Genomic DNA, 15,977 nt, shown 5'->3' on the forward strand with positions numbered 1-15,977 from the left:
CGACTTCCGCCGAGCGCTGTTGGCAAGCGGGGGCTATAGGCTTAGGATGGCACAGCGGTCGGTCAGTACCGCTAAGGTCTTTCGAGATCTGTTTGGACGGCGTTTATTTTCAGTTTAGTGTAAGTAACTTTTATTGAATGCTGCACTACACTATTACTTGACACTATTTTTCAACACAGTTCGCAAGTCTCTGTAAAAACGGTCGTAACGTTTCAATCGTCGAATTCCTCATTGTTACAAATCCGCTCGTTGCTCCCGCAGCCATTGGAGAACCACTGTGTGAACGTCATCCCCCCCCCCCCCCCCCACGCCCCGGATGCAGCTGTTCTTCCATGTTGCTGAAAAGTTGGTAACTGCCTGATGCAGGATCTGGACTTCATTGCCGATGCTTCCAAACTTCCCATCGAACACGTTGTGCGCGCCGTGTGGGATACTGCATTGTTGTGCAGGAGAAAAACTCCTCTGCTTAATGTTTCAAGCCTTTTATTTGTTATGGCGTTGTCCAGTGACATTAGTGTTTCACATCGGAGTACTCTCTTCTAACAATGCGCCACTCTTGTAGCATAATGGTCTTAGCGTGGGACGACGTGTCTAACTTACCTTCTGAAGTCGCTGCACACGATCTACATCTACATCTACATTTATTCTCCGCAAGCCACCCAACGGTGTGTGGCGGAGGGCACTTTACGTGCCACTTTCATTACCTCCCTTTCCTGTTCCAGTCGCGTATGGTTCGCGGGAAGAACGACTGTCTGAAAGCCTCCGTGCGCGCTCGAATCTCTCTAATTTTACATTCGTGATCTCCTCGGGAGGTATAAGTAGCGGGAAGCAATATATTCGAGACCTCATCCAGAAACGCACCCTCTCGAAACCTGGCGAGCAAGCTACACCGCGATGCAGAGCGCCTCTCTTGCAGAGTCTGCCAATTGAGTTTGTTAAACATCTCCGTAACGCTATCACGGTTACCAAATAACCCTGTGACGAAACGCGCCGCTCTTCTTTGGATCTTCTCTATCTCCTCCGTCAACCCGATCTGGTACGGATCCCACACTGATGAGCAATACTCAAGTATAGGTCGAACGAGTGTTTTGTAAGCCACCTCCTTTGTTGATGGACTACATTTTCTAAGGACTCTCCCAATGAATCTCAACCTGGTACCCGCCTTACCAACAATTAATTTTATATGATCATTCCACTTCAAATCGTTCCGCACGCATACTCCCAGATATTTTACAGAAGTAACTGCTACCAGTGTTTGTTCCGCTATCATATAATCATACAATAAAGGATCCTTCTTTCTATGTATTCGCAATACATTACATTTGTCTATGTTAAGGGTCAGTTGCCACTCCCTGCACCAAGTGCCTATGCGCTGCAGATCTTCCTGCATTTCGCTACAATTTTCTAATGCTGCAACTTCTCTGTATACTACACCATCATCCGCGAAAAGCCGCATGGGACTTCCGACACTATCTACTAGGTCATTTATATATATTGTGAAAAGCAATGGTCCCATAACACTCCCCTGTGGCACGCCAGAGGTTACTTTAACGTCTGTAGACGTCTCTCCATTGACAACAACATGCTGTGTTCTGCTTGCTAAAATCTCTTCAATCCAGCCACACAGCTGGTCTGATATTCCGTAGGCTCTTACTTTGTTTATCAGGCGACAGTGCGGAACTGTATCGAACGCCTTCCGGAAGTCAAGAAAAATAGCATCTACCTGGGAGCCTGTATCTAATATTTTCTGGGTCTCATGAACAAATAAAGCGAGTTGGGTCTCACACGATCGCTGTTTCCGGAATGCATGTTGATTCCTACATAGTAAATTCTGGGTTTCCAAAAACGACATGATACTCGAGCAAAAAACATGTTCTAAAATTCTACAACAGATCGACGTCAGAGATATAGGTCTATAGTTTTGCGCATCTACTCGACGACCCAGAGAGATGTTCTCTTCAGAAAATTCCGGAACTTTGTCCAAAAATTTTTTCTACGCTTACCTATTTGGTATTGCACGTGATCTCCTTCGAAGTACTCCTCTACAATTGATACACCGCTCCGAATGCCGTTTCCGATGCCTGAAGCAGTCTTGGTACGCCGCTTGCTGGATAGCTCGAAGCGCCGCCTACAAATTTTCTTTTATCTCGTCTATCGTTGCAAATCTTTGTTCTTTCAGTGTGGTTTTTAGCTTTGGAAATAAAAAACGCCCACGTGGGCCAGATTTGGAGAGTACGGAGGATGATGCAGCATAGTGATTTTGTTTTTTTGTGCAATAGTCACGCACCAACAGGGATGAGTGTGCGGGGGCGTTATCGTGATACAAGAGCCATGAATTGTCTCGCCACATTTCAGGCCGTTTCCTTCTCATCCTTCAAAGTCAACGAAAACTATAAGCATGGTATCAGCATCTTTAACTTCTGTCCAGGCATTTTTAGTCCGTGTGAACCATTCGTAACACCGATACGGCTTAACCACCCTTCACCGTAGGCTTCCTGCATTATTTGGTGTGTCTGTAAAGGTTTTCTTGAGTTTCACGCAAATTTTAATGCAGGCGCGTTGCTCCTCTAACTCTGCCGTCTCGAAATTCGCAAACTGTACGACACAACTTTCTACTCAGTACAGCACTGAACAATAACTAACAGACATACAACAATCAAACTTACGGCACTTACACATTAAACACAGGCGTGTGCAGGAATGCCAACTGCATTTCGCACAAACACACCACTGGCACGAAATTACGAATGTTCCGGAATTTTTTGAACAGACCTCGTAGATTGAAAGGTGCCGGCCTGTACCTTGACTAAAAGACCATCTGGCCTCAGTCACTCCTGTACCTTTTATTTTGTGGTTTTTAGATATCCTATGCAAATAAATAAACCTAAAAAAACGTTATTACCGGGGTCCATCTGTACGGTGTCTTTCCTAGATATTGTGGTGAGATGCAAGTTGAAATAAGAATTCTACAATGGCAGCGAACGGGAAGTAACTGGACGCATACCTACTTCAAGATATAGAACACACGATAAACACACGATTACGATTGGTGAAATGTTAATAAATTAGTATTGAAATGTTAATAAATCTGTATTATTGTTTTTAAAATGCACGTGCGATTATTTTACAGCGTAAATTTTAGTAGGTACCACAGTTGTTTGGTATCCAAAGTGAAAAATGTCAGTTACAACTGCACCCACCCCTTACCTTTCGACATTTGAACTCAAGGAAGCAATGAGTTACTGAGTGCTATGCTCTCTTGACACAGTAAAGTAACACGAGCAAACAGACGTCATATCACGGTTACCATCTTAACCTGATTCACTCTATCGCATTTCTTCATCTGTGTCAGTTTTCGCTATCAAGTGCGATACACTCTATTTCCCATTGTCTACCTCACACACCAGATGCAGCTACTTGACCCTCGTTCATTTGACTGTTCATGCAGTAACGTTGTTTTAAGTTGCAACATGATCAAGGGACATCTTTACAAATTTCCTTGCTATCGCTTCAGTATTGCGTTACTGAACGTCGCAAGTTAGCAACGAACGTGTAACGTTGTGTTATAAAAAGACAGACTCTATATACTTATTTTGTTTCCTGGTCAGTGTCACTGTCCGATTCTCTGCGTTTCCGAGACGTCAGTTTTATTTTATGCTTTATTTTTTAAATTTTTTACTTCTTACGAATTAGAAGGCAGTGGACGAAGAACAAGTCCGTCACTCAAGAAGCAAGTTGGAAGACACACGCAAAAAATTCATAAATCGCTATTTCCTCGGTAGTTTTTTTGATACAGCGGAAGTCAGAATAAAGTAGCTATTTCTCATGTGCTCGGTCGAATAAGGTGGATGGAGAAATATTGTTAAAGGGAACAGATGTCTTTCTATAATGGGGTAGAGTCCTCCCCTTCCTTGAAATTATTCCGGGGAGAAAGAAAAGAGATAATTACATTTAAAAGAGGGCGGCCAGGTTCCCGGTGGCAGTGGCTGGCGGTATCAGTCACCGCCATTTTCAAGGCGTGGCCAGAGGAGCGGTAGGCGGGGCTCCGACAGCGGCGAGGAGGGGATCGTTGAAATGGCGTAGGGCGGTGACCGCGCTCTCATTGGTGCGCGGCGGGAGCGGTTCGTGAGCTGTTATCTCTGACGTCGCTCGTCTTCTTTTTCCTTTTTCGCCCCTCGTTTGTTTCGTGTGGGGAGGAACTCCGTCCGCCGCGTGCCAGGCGCAGTCTGCTCGCGGCAGGCCGCGAGGGAACAGTGAGAGGCGGAGGTGGAAATTTATCGCCCAACTACCGTTGCCACGGAAACCGTTTGGGAGGGGGAGGCCAGTGCGCTCGCGGCGGCTCACCCAGTCTGGCGCTGCACGACGGACGGCTAACACGCTGAGGCAGTGACAGCGCACAGCAAGACGTCCGAGGCCCTGTCATTGGCAGTTACGCAAGACCTTGACGACCAACACACCGCCATTTGTGAACTTCGCCGGTGCTGCTACGGTGCGCAGGTCACTGCTCCGGACAGTCGTCGCCGCCTCAGCTGTGTTGCGTATCAGTGACGCCAATCTGCGGCGTGCAGTGAAGTTGACCTTGTACTTCCTCTTTACTGTGTGTTGTGGTTAGCTCCGTAACAAACTTCATAATTGAGTAGTCCACGTACAGAAAAAAATGTATCGAGTGCATTGCGCAGAATGCCAGTGATCTGTCAGAGACGTGTTGCAGCTTGTAAATTGGAATGGCTCTGTAGTGACAGAGATTTAATTTCAGTTTGGCTGGAGTGACGGGTGGACGAAGTACAGTAGCACAGCTTGTCAATTCTCTGTTCTAGAAACGACGATTGCAATCGATCGACAAGCACCTGAATTGTGTGATACAAGCCTGTCGACGGAAGTTTGTGGGTTAATGTATCAGACGAAAATTATAATTTGAGTTTCGAATATGTAGAAGAAGAAGGTGTGCTGCAATATTTGATACACAAATCCTCATATCTGGCAACATACATTTTGCCTAAATTTTGGGATGAAATTTCTAGGAGCAGAACAGCTGCTCCGTGGACTGTATTTTGTGCAATATATATCTGGGAAGTTGTAACTAGGATCGTACTGTACAATACATATCTGGGAAGTTGTAACTAGGATCGTACTGTAGAAGAAGTGCAAAGGGACATATACCTGTGCTGTGTGCTGAGGACTGAGTTACCAGGAGGGGGACAAGATGGATTTGAGCACGCGGCCGTTGCAGCCGCTACCCGAGACAGACAGCGAAGTCAAGCCGCCCACGGATGTGCTGACGACGCGAGTCGCCAAGAGCGTGTTCTCCATACGGTCGCTGGTCGGAGACGAGCTCGCCTGCACCGGTAAGTCCGCACAGCTTCCTCCACGCGCCGTTCCACCGCGGGAAAATTCGCGAACTTTTGTTATTTTCCTTTATTATTTCAACAAATACAACAGCCAGCTACTTCTTGCTATATTTGTATTTGTCCCAACATGCGTTTCGGGCTTTCGCCCCTCTTCAGTTCTCGTAATACATTTTTAAGTCTTCATTGGCACATTTGCAAAAATAAGCAGAACAGTCGATGTGTTAATGATGTGCTACTGAAAATTTAAAAATGCGTTACTCCAACTGAAGACAATGGGACGGATATCGGGACAAATAAAATGTATAAAAATGATCGGCTGTTGTATTTATTAAAGTAATAAAATTCGCAGCCACGGAGCTGAACAGGCAATAAAATAGGTACCGGTAAATTAATGTTCCTTAGTTTCGTTTTGACTGTTCGGGACAGCGCAGATCCAGGGAGGGGCTCTGCGGGGGTAGGACCATAGTCGATTATTGTCTTCCCCCACCCCTCAAATATTACTTGGAACCACTCACGCTCTTACCGTGGCATAAAGACAAGGATTTTAGCAACAGCAAAAACGAAATATATTAAATGTTTTAGTGTAGTAATAAATATTCATTTGCTTGTACTATCAGTATTTAGTACATCGCGTTTACATATCCAAGAAACCGAATTTCAGAAGAACGTGTGCCATGCAAAGAATTTATCAGTTGTAACAATAACTAACTCTTAATCCTTTGTCAGTGTTATAATTTACACGATATAACGTCTAAATGCGCACTCACAATTACCTGCATTCATTTGACACTACGACTGTGGACACAGATCTTAAGACCGGCTGTGTGACAGTGTACGTGGGCATAATGCTGTTTGAGAAGTTAGTCTGTGTACTGTTATTCACTCTTTTTGTTTCTGTGGATGGTCTTTCACTCTGCGTCTTTTCTTACGCAAGTGAATCAGTAATTAGTGCAGTACTGTATCTACCTGTGAACGTACGAACTGTATCGGATTTGTTGTTGACAGCAGCTATGGTAAACCTAAGAATTTACACCTTTACCTGGTTAGAATTTTACGCTTGAGGTGCACGCATGCTGGACCCCATACAAGCAACTGAATATTACCCTCTGTTAGATGTAGCTTGTAGTTTCTAGAACTGCTTGCCATTTTCGTGATCCCTTAGCTTTCACGCCACTTTACTCTCCGAAAGATAGTTCTGAATTATTTTTTTTTTATTTTTTTTATTTTTTTTTTGAGGGTGTTGTATGGGGGAGGGTTGGTGGTATCCGCACCTTCTTGACGGCTAAGTTAATTCTTCGTTTATTTTGGTCATCATCCTTATCCAATATTATTTCATGCTCATACTGCGCAGCATTCATTTTCCCTTCTGCCCATCATGCTTTTGCTTTAGCCCTTACTCTGTCCTGGAAACTTTTGACATCCAGACCTTTTTATCCGAAAGCCACCCTGCTGCAAAAATCTCTGTGTCCTGTATTCCCGTTTCTTCAGGAACCCTTCGTACATCTTGGGTTATGTTACTTTTGTGGGAGGAGACCAAACAGCGAGGTCAGCGATTAGGGAAGGACGGGGAAGGAAGTCGGCCGTGCCCTTTCGAAGAAACCATCCCGGCATTAGCCTGGAACGATTTAGGGAAATCACCGAAAACGTCAATCAGGATGGCCGGACGCGGGATTGAACCGTCGTCCTCCCGAATGCGAGTCCAGTGTACTAACCACTGCGCCACCTTGCTCGGTCGTACCTCTTGCATCCAGCGTACTCTGGATCTCTTGTTCGCAAGAAACTGTAGGATCTGATATGTCAGCCCCTTGATCCATTCGAAGGAAGTAGCTGAAGGACATGCTCCATCTTTTCCTGATGGAATCCGAAATTCTGTCCGTCTGGGTATACAGTAAGTTTTTTGCTCTTCTTCTATATTGATCGTCTCGTGTTTTGCGATATGCTAACATCCCACTGAGAGTCCTTCGTTCCACAAGTTCTTCCCTCTTAACTAATCCTGTTCGTCCGATATTCAGACATTCAGCTGTGTATAAGGTTTCAGGCTGGACAAATGTCAGGTATTGTCAAAATTTTGCAGTGACAGAAAGGTTCTGCTTATTGTAGACTTTCATAGTGACGTTTCATGCTAAATTCATCTGGGTTATTCGTGATTCCATAGCTTCTTCTTTGTCAAACGAGTTATCATCCGATCTCCTCGGTATTTAAATTTCTCTACCCGCTGAATTTTCCCTCTTTCTAACATCATACATGCAGAACCTGTGCTGATGTTCGTCTTCTCGACAGAGAACTCTAAATCTGCTAAAGCCATTTGTGTCTGGAGTCGCCTCTGCCAATAATTTCGGTGATATCACAATATCGTCGGCGAACGCCAAACGGTATACCTGTATTCTTTTTTCCTTGCATCCCAGACGTGAAATGTATCTATTTATTATCTTCTTATCGACCAACTAACATAATGCAACAACTTCTGTTCCTCTTTGAAGGTTTCTGTGTCCTGTCTTTCTCACACCATCTTCTCCCCATTCTCTTTCTTTTCGTCTCTCCACATTCTTCATGATATATAATTTATTTTGCTCTGAAGGCCTTTTAACTTTCGTACTGCGTTCTTGAAAAAGTTTCTTCATGTTGTTTTCGATTTATTTATTCATCTATTAATTATTCATTTATCCTGGAAAGATTAAGGTTGTCAGACACTCTCCTACATCTAACAAGACCTTCTACATAATTTACGTTGAATTAATTGTGACAAGTAAGTTATGAGAGGTCTTACATCTAATATATGATTCTACCTTTAGAAACAACTCTGACATAAAAAGTGCTCGTGGAAAGTAGACCAGCAAAGACAAACTACTAGAAACGTTACTTTCGTGTCAGGATTATCTCTCATACAATGACATTGGAGTTAATTTACTTCGGCTTTTATTACTTTTGATAAACTATTTTACTTCTTTCTGAAAGGCGATTTTCTTTTATAAAAACACACTTTTCTGCTTCAGTTCCGTTGTAATATCAATATTTATTATTAGACCTGTCTTAAAGTACAAATGCTGTCTCTAAGGGTAAATAAAAAGCTGATCTTTTTGTGAGATGCTTTTCGCTTTTTTTGTCTTTTATTTTTATTTTCGAAGTATCTTCATACCCGATTTCGTGAGGTGCTTCTCACGTACGTGGCTCAATGGAACAGCGTCTGGTCGTTCCATTCGGTCCAGGACGTTCTATTCTTAGCATTTGTGTGTAAATTTCACAAATATATTCGCGATTTCAGCAGTCTCTTTTTAAAAGAAATCGGTAATTACTCTCAAAACCAAATAATTACACACTTCTAATACAGCAGATACATAAAATGACCAATATTTATTTGACACAATTGCATTCGGAAGTGCCCATCTACTTAATTGTTCGGTATTTCGTCATTACGTTAGTAGTAAGTGGGACGTTTTTATTTACACGTGGGGAATCTCTTCCAAAAGTCCCGACGTATAATTTCATTTATGCTACCTAAGACATTTTAAATTTTGCTTTTGTGCTTCCCAGGGGAAATATGACAGATCATTTGTTATCCTTGCTCTACATAATTGATAACAGAAAACAATATGAGATGATTAGATTGGAATCAATATGACCTTTTGTGCGCAGAGGACGTTGAATATAGACAACTGAGAAAAGAGCAGCAATCGATTGTGGAAAGCGACGGATTTCTCGATCGATTGCTGCTCTATTGTGCATTGTCTGAGTTAAGACAATCACTACGGGAGACGATATACCCATCCTGGTTACTTTATTTCCGTTACTTACTGTCTACTGCAAGAAACAGATCAAGATTAATTACAAATTATTTAGACAAGATATCTCATAGATGTGAAATTTTCCACATGAGAACTAAGGGGATTCAGTGAAATTTTTGTTACATGATAAATTATTCAAATTTAGAGGTTGCCGATGTAGATAAATATCTAGGGATTACACAACGAAATTTGGAACAATAGTATAGAAACCGTTTTAGGAAAGGCGAACTATAAACTGCTCTTTATTGGCAGCTAATTTTAAAGGTGCATGAAATATATCGAAGAAAATGCTCACATATACCTCGTTCTTCCTTTTCTACAGTATAGCGTCAGTAACAGACAGGACTGACAAAAGTCACTGACAAATTTCAAAGAAGGACGGCTCGTCTTTTATTATCACGGAATAGGGCAGAATTTCACAGATAACGTAAGCAAGATGGTATAATAATAAATAAAACGAAGGCGCTTTTCCCTTTTTATCTCCCACTTATATAGGAAGGAGTGGCCATAGAAATGAAATGGAAGTTGGAGCTTGCACCGGAATATTTAGGTATTAATTTTTCCTAAGCGCTATTCCGGAGTGTAGCGGTAGACATATAGTTTGAAAGTGTTGTCCTCAACCTTCTGTCAAACGTCTAATGGTGAATCACAAAGTGGTCATGTAGAAGTAAATGCCGCCCCTCAGTGTCAAGGTCAGATGTGGTTTTTGTTCTCGTTACTGTTGTTTAAAGACTAATTTTGATTGGCTAATCGACAGACTGCCGACTCATTATTTTGGTACTAGGTTGAATCCGAGTATACGTATAGACAGTGGCGGTAAAAGAGGAAGAAGAATCATCATAATTGCTGGGACTGTGTAAGTATAACTGCGTTGTCTGCCTGGCGTCTCAACTGCAGGCAGGTATTTTAGGGGTGTGAGCACTCTTGTGGGACAGTTAACATACTAGTTGTACCCCTTATTCTTTTCTGCCGTTCATTCGTTGTATACCACGAGCTTCAGAGATCTGTTTGTCGGCAGTGTGACGACAGCGCGGCACAACCTCAACACTTCTGACTACCAGTGTATACATTAACCATTCTGCAGCTTTTGCTGTTCCAGGCATTTAATATCCGGTTCTGAATACCGTAATAGTGCTTTTTTGTTGAGACTGTAAGATCTAATTTTAGTTACAACCTCCTCCATTTAGCTGTTGGCAGCGAGATTTGGATTCATTTTAGCAGTTTCATGTTGTTGTGGTTTAAGTATTGAGGAATAAATAAAAAAAGGTTTCAATATCTATTTTGTTTCTGTGGGGCACCAGTACTCCACGATGCTGAAAATGTCATCGCACCTCCCGGTGTCCACCATACACTGTGGAACGTCTTTTATAAAAGGTGTGTTGGTGACTGATCGGGAATCTTACCGCTTAGAAACTAGTGATTGGTTTGTTTCGTTAAACTATACTGTGTGATTAAAAGTGGCTACTTATCATTTAACTTATATCACGAAATCGCTTATATTTTGGGTTTTAAAATTCTGTCGTCAGTTTCATGTGTCTCAAATGCTGCGTGTCAGTGTCTGTCTTCATGATTTTGATAATAATAACGTTCATTTACTCAGCTGTCTTTCCTATTTTTCTACAACGCTTTATTCGCTAACTTCTGCTAATTTCACCATTTTGCCACCAGATAAAAGCGCAGTACTGTCGGGCAAGCAACAATAATTTATTTTGTAGTGGTATGGCCATTTTAATCAAAACTGTTGTGCTTCTTTACAAATGCCGGTATTTTAAGTCAAGTAAAAAATTAGGTGAATAAGAAATCTTATAAAAGCCAAATTGTATTAAGATGAGTCCGGCTGCTTCTTATTCAGTCGATTTACGCGAACTCCGCAGGAAATAAAATAATTACCTACAATGTACCTGCTCCCTTGTTTATTTTTATTTTTTCTCCCGCTTCTTTATCGTTCCTTCAGACTGTCTTCTAAGTTTGCCATTTTTTTTTACAGGTTCCGGAAGGGATTTAATTTTATTTTTGTGTTTGAATCTTTGCATCTGTCACCTTCATTTCTTGAAAGTTTCCTGAATGTCACTGACCCATATATTTTTGTTTCTTTTTGTAATTTAAATAATGGAAAAATTTGTTTAGATAATTTGTGTGCTTCCGTTATTTACACTTGTACAAAAGCTTAGTAATAATAAATGCAGGTCACTTACGAGTTGGCACTGAGAGTTTAGGAGCAATTCTATTAAGACCTTTGTCGATTCTTTAAATCTACCTTTCATTTCCTTTCCTTTTTAGCCGAAAAATTTTTCGAGACGTTTCTTTTCAGAGATTCGTTCAGTACAATTTTTACTCAACGTCTTCATTTTGCTATTGTCAGTATGAAGCGGGTGTTTATCGGATATTTACTTTTGTTATTAGTATTATGGAGCAAGAAAATTAAAAAAAATTGTAATATCGTACCCCTCAAAATTTCGGTCACACCACCATCATGTCACCAATACGAACAGTCGCAGTTCCTCGCCTTTTCAACAAAGAAATGTTTGATAATATAACGTACAAAACATGGAATACTGTCTAAGCTCAAACCTTTCAGGTTGTACACCACTGCGCGATACGCCCCGCTGAGGTAAACAGAGTAAATAATAATGGCAGTGAATGCGCCTGCAAATCAAGCAGCCAATCCGTAAATGCGAACAATTATGAGGGAAATACCGCCACAATACAAAAGAAATAAATCAAATACAAAGCCGATCTACTCAGCTATGTCTAATGTTGTTACAGTGGGGTGCTACTTTAAGTACAGATCAATGGAAAAAGTGGATAGTTGTCTTCGAAGTCAGATAACGTTAAATAAAATGAAATATCTCTAAATGCCCACTATTGATGCCATTACTACGACGAAATATTTTTCGGTAAAAAAAGGTTGTGTTCAGCTAATGAGGCACATCCTATTACACATTGTTTTTACAGGCACACATTCAAAGGAATTACCCCATAAAAACAATAGTCACTCTTTCAGTACGAAATTACCTCTATTATTACATAACGTAGGCATCATGACAGTTTTGACAAGGCAGAGAAGTTAAGAAAACTGACAGTACACCATAACCAGTTACCTATTATTGTATTATTTTGGTCTTTAAAATCTTATCGCTAAGTGAGCATGCCTTACATGTTCTGTATGAGTGATTGCCTGCTAATTTTGTTGACCGCCCATTTTAAATTAAAGGCTTAGCACAGAAACAGCACAATACTGACGCGCAAGCAACGATGACGCTTGATTGCTGTAAGGAATGTGAACCTAAACATGACAGGGCAGCTACTTGAGTAGATAAATGTCATTCTAATGGACGGAAGGCTCACGGTTTTGCAAGAATCGTTTTTCCGCCTTTTTTCTCTTCTTCTGTTACCACTAGCTCCGGCACTGCTTGGTGTATATAAAAAATACCACCTTGTACTACAGTTCCCAAGAACTGGTTGAGGAAGAAGTTTCACAGATCGAAGGGAGGTTTCAAATGTTCAAATGTGTGTGAACTCTTATGGGACTTAACTGCTAAGCTCATCAGTCCCTAAGCTTACACACTACTTAACCTAAATTATCCTAAGGACAAAGCTTACACACTACTTAACCTAAATTATTCTAAGGACAAACACACACACCCATGCCCGAGGGAGGACTCGAACCTCCGCCGGGATCAGCCGCACAGTCCATGACTGCAGCGCCCGAGACCGCTCGGCTAATCCCGCGCGGCTGCAGGGAGGTTTCATAGGTCGAAGGAAGGTATAGGTCAATACACTTGCATTTACCTTAGGATGCGCTTTATTACATATTTCTCATCGTGCGTATCATTAGTAGTAATAGGCCTATATGAGAGCACTATTTTCGTTTTATTAGAAAACCTGTGGTCTGTCGTGGCAGCAAAAAATTTGCCTGTCGTTAGCAACTGTTGTGACATTTAATTTAAAATATGTTCTTGTAATGAGTTCTGGAGTAACTTGCTGTGTCCGTTTCTGTTTAAGGCTGCCTATAACGTAATATTCGATACCGGTGCTTTAATATCTTTTCTTGTCCACTCAATTTCTATACGCTGTTCATAATTCTGAATTGAATTGCTGTCTGTTCGTGATACAAAAAAAATTCCTGTGAACTTTTTCATGCTGTTCGACAGTCAGAGAGCAACAAATTTTATTTAAATTTAGGTTGTTCTAATAATATCTGTTGCTGCGACATGCTGTCAGTTAATATTGCAATACTTGTAAATCTAAGTATTTTTTTTTAATAGTTCTACATGCTGCACCGCTTTGCGAACACTTACGCCATGATAATCGCTAATATTTTTGATTAATTTAGATATGTGTGCGTGTAAAACTGTCTTTTGCCATGAAAAATCACATTTTATGCAAAATACCCTCACCAAATTCTGTATCTCACACAGGAACAACACATTATGTGAACTATTACAATATTACAAAAAAAGTATATTAACTACTTCAAGTTTCATATAATATGTAAATTAGTAAGCTGACATGTGACCGTTTTATCGTGACAAATGACGAGCGTTCGGCTACTATAAATGTCCGTCACATAATCTCTCATCTATATCTACAATGAACAAAAGTACTACGAAAGAGCTACTGATTTTTTAAATACAAGTCTTCTCGTCTTTGCCGTCTGTAGACTCATCATTCACTTACTTTTCGTTACGTGTAGACTGATTCACTATGTGGTAAACGTTTTTCGTTCTGTGATTCATATCACTGAACTTGGCTGTACCCTGTGTGTGTGTGTGTGTGTGTGTGTGTGTGTGTGGGTGGGTGTGGGTGTGTGAGAGAGAGAGAGAGAGAGAGAGACAGACAGACAGACAGAGAGAGAGAGAGAGAGAGAGAGAGAGAGAGAGACAGACAGGGACAGAGACAGAAGAGAGAGAGAGAGAGAGAGAGAGAGAGAGAGAAAGTGTGTTTGGAAATGAAATGAATTAAAATAATGTCGAGAAAATACAAAAAATTAAATTCACAGTTGAACCAAATTGTTCAAAGTGACTTAATTGTTGCACATTGTAGAGTACAGAAATTGCAGTGAGAGCACTGCAGGGGGGATGTAGGTACATGCAGATAGTGACAATTCGCATTTATGCCTGATGAATGAGATGTATTAACCAAAATGAATTGTGAATTTTACTGACCAACATTGTCTGCATCAGGCTGCAAACACAACACATTTATAAATGGTAGAATTTGCCGGAGGAGGCAATGTGTTATTTTTTATCTGTGACGAAATTCCATTCAAGGACACAGTAAAGAAGAGATGAAACTTTGTACAAGACCGCACCAAATTTTGACACCCATTGTTAATCACTTGAAGATCATACGTAAAAAGAAAATAAATAAATAAATAAATAAAAAAAATTAAAAAAATAAAAAAATTCAGTAGAAATAGCCTTCTCCATTTCACACATTATACTACGATTTTATTTTTCTCTTTAAATTATTTGTTGAGTCCTAGAAACAAATTCATTTAAGTTGTTGACTTATATAAGAGTAAAACTGCTGGAGAGTAAAGTAGCATCGTTCGTTTTCGTATCGGTTCAGCCCTATGTTATAACGCCGAATATGCTTAGTATACGGCACTATGTAAAGAAAATACATTTTTTTGAGGTTGTCGAAACAAATATCGCTCCTGAATTGAAAAGTGATATTAGCTTGTTGGCAGGTTTGTACGTCTCTACTTATTGCTAAAAATTGCCAGTTTGGTCCTGCTATTATTTTTAAAATGTTATTCAAGCGTTCGACCACATCACCCATGGTACACCGTATTTTATAAGAGTTTCTGGTTGTCGTGTTATTATAAGCAAGTTAGCTATCGAAATAGCACGCTGTTAAATCGAGATAAAGTATGTTTCAATTCAATGTTAAGGTCAGCAGAGCCGGCGCACAATGAATCGTTCTAAATAACGTTGCGACTGGCGGTTTCTTGAACACAGTGGTGTGGGCATTCGCCCTCCAATCGCAACCTCTACGTTAAACTGCTCTTCTTCGCTGCGGTGGATCGTCGATGGAAATGCTCACGTCAGTGAGAACACGCTCGTTCCTGCGGCGCGCTATCGGGTCTCAACCACAAAGCGATTTTAATCCAACTCCAGCTAGAGTTCCCAAGAATCTGAAACAGAAGCGGCCACGGCGTCGCGTCGACACTAACTGCAGGCTGTTGAGAGAAATCTGTTTTATTTATCTTCACGCATGGCCCGTCCCACCCACCTTTGTATATAATCTCTTTCTTCAGAAATACTACTACACACTTGTGTTATGCTTGCGTGAAAGATTACGTTTGCAATGCGATCTCATTCGTAGTATCGTTCCGACGTTGTTTACTTCCGTACACATGGATCATTTACCACGAATTTCGAGACAGTCGGTCAGGTATCTTTTAAAATCGAACGAACAAACTGGGCTCGCATTCGGGAGAGCGACGGTTTGAATTTCCTTCCCGCGGTCCGATTCGAGGCTTTCCGTGTTTTCCCTAAGTCGCCTCTGGCAAATAAGAGAATGGTTCCTTCGGAAGGACGTGGCCGATGTCCTTCTCCATCTTCCCCCATCCTTTCGTCAGATAAATGAAAACTACGCCCAGTAAATTTGCGCCTATACAAAAACCTGTGGCCGGCCGGTGTGGCCGTGCGGTTCTAGGCGCTTCAGTTTGGAACCGCGTGACCGCTGCGGTCGCAGGTTCGAATCCTGCCTCGGGCATGGATGTGTGTGATATACTTAGGTTAGTTAGGTTTAAGTAGTTCTAAGTTCTAGGGGACTGATGACCACAGATGTTAAGTCCCATAGTGCTCAGAGCCATTTGAACCATTTTTGAAAAACC

General features: G+C 41.3%; 1 protein-coding gene across 1 annotated transcript in view; it reads left to right on the top strand.

Moving 5' to 3' along the window:
• Nucleotides 1-5,178: 5,178 nt before the first annotated feature.
• LOC126455756 (retinal homeobox protein Rx-like) overlaps nt 5,179-15,977 on the top strand; it is a 232,576-nt gene continuing 221,777 nt past the window's right edge. The window contains exon 1 of the mRNA XM_050091522.1: nt 5,179-5,345. Within this exon, the coding sequence (XP_049947479.1) occupies nt 5,204-5,345 (142 nt within the window). The 5' untranslated portion in view covers nt 5,179-5,203. The remainder of the gene's footprint in view (nt 5,346-15,977) is intronic.

This window comes from Schistocerca serialis, chromosome 2 (assembly GCF_023864345.2).
Source record: "Schistocerca serialis cubense isolate TAMUIC-IGC-003099 chromosome 2, iqSchSeri2.2, whole genome shotgun sequence".
In the NCBI taxonomy this organism is placed as follows: Eukaryota; Metazoa; Arthropoda; class Insecta; order Orthoptera; family Acrididae; genus Schistocerca; species Schistocerca serialis.